At 58.8% G+C, this 1,424-nt stretch overlaps 1 protein-coding gene across 1 annotated transcript in view; it reads right to left on the bottom strand.

The window, feature by feature from the left end:
• Positions 1-201: 201 nt before the first annotated feature.
• LOC114065852 (maestro heat-like repeat-containing protein family member 7) overlaps positions 202-1,424 on the bottom strand; it is a gene marked incomplete at its 3' end in the record, with an annotated part of 19,317 nt that continues 18,094 nt past the window's right edge. The window contains exons 8-11 of the mRNA XM_027900046.1: positions 1,266-1,414; positions 837-987; positions 428-615; positions 202-339 (exon numbers count right to left, since the gene is read on the bottom strand). Of these exons, the coding sequence (XP_027755847.1) occupies positions 202-339; positions 428-615; positions 837-987; positions 1,266-1,414 (626 nt within the window). The remainder of the gene's footprint in view (positions 340-427; positions 616-836; positions 988-1,265; positions 1,415-1,424) is intronic.

Raw genomic sequence — 1,424 nt, 5'->3', positions numbered from 1 at the left:
ACTGACTCCCAACGGCCTGGACTTCCCCCAGTAGCCCTGGACAGAACAGGGGTGCTTTGGGAGGTAGCTCCTCCTGTGCACCCAGCTCTCACAGCCTTTTCCAATCTGCTCAGCCATGTGGCCCACACCCACAGGGGCTGTGTGGGGTTCCCCATGCACAGGGGAGAGGCAAAAGGCACAGTGGGGAGAAGGGTGTCTCACCTGGCCAGCAGCCCCACTGCATAATGGTGGGTGTCAGGACACAGCAGTGTCTCCCAGCCACGCTTCTGTTCAATGGCCACCACCTCATTCTCCCAGTGCAGGCGGCAGAGCAGAGCCTTCAGGGTCTGTACTGCAAACCTGTGTGCAGAGCAAAGGCCAGGTCATGCTGGGAGCCCTGGCCCCAGTCCTGAGGGCATAGGAGGGATAGAGGACAGGGATAGAGCACCTGCTGGAGTTGTTGGGAAGGCCATGTTCCTCCTGGCACTGCCTCCAGAAAGCATTGACCTCCTCTGACATCTGCTCTGTGCTCATGGAAATTTGGAAGAGCAGAGACAAGAGGAGGTGTGGGGCATGATTAGTCATGGCCTCTTTGCATTTGGGCTCCTGGATGATGTGCCACAGTGCCAGGGTTGCCTGCAATAAAACCACATAGAGACAGCGCTCAGTGTGAGACATTCATGTGACAGGGCCCGACCATGGGAGGGAGAGGCCAGGGAAGTCCCAGGGGGAGCAGCCAGCCTGGTGCCCCTGAACCTGCCCCTCAGCCATATTTGCAGCCCAACGCCTGAGGCAGGGAGATGCAGAGGTGGGGGAGGCAAGTTGGGCAGGAGTACAGGCCAGTTCCAGAAACTCACAGCCAGGGAAAAGATGCCTGTGTTGTTTTCAGCATTAGAGATGTCAGCGCTGTGCACTGGCCAGTCGTCCATTGCTCCAAGCAGTGTTGGCAGCACCTTCTCGACTGCTGTTCCTGAGGAGGCGATGCTTCTCCACATCACTGCAGCAGCTCTGTGGAGACAGAGCTCTGGGTCAGGGGGGTCTCAACCACAGTGCCATGGCCAAGGCAGCTGTGGGGGCCCAGGTGAGAGAGCCACTGTGCCTCGAGGGACAGGGAGGGTAAATGGCAGCTGGACTGGGGGCTGACAGGCCAGGGCTGGGAAATGGAGGAGTCAGAGGGTCCTGGAACTCTCCATCTGCCTGGCAGAACAGGTGGGTCAGGCTCTACAGGGTGATAGGTTTTAAGGTTTGGTGAGCCCTGAAGCCACCAAGGCAGCTGAGCCCTGTACCTGTCACACTCTGGGGCACAGCCCAGCAGAGTCATCACGACCTCATGAGGGTTTCTGTCAGCGAGCCTGCGGATGTCAATGTGCTGCCTGACATCTGGAGACAGGTGGAAGGTGAGGCACTGGTGGATGTACCTCACAATGGCTGGCACCTGGAGAAGG

This window comes from Empidonax traillii, unplaced genomic scaffold (assembly GCF_003031625.1).
Source record: "Empidonax traillii isolate 1590-97213 ecotype Southwest subspecies unplaced genomic scaffold, ASM303162v1 scaffold701:size746704, whole genome shotgun sequence".
Lineage (NCBI taxonomy): Eukaryota > Metazoa > Chordata > Aves > Passeriformes > Tyrannidae > Empidonax > Empidonax traillii.
This window is presented reverse-complemented; position numbering and strand designations above follow the sequence as displayed.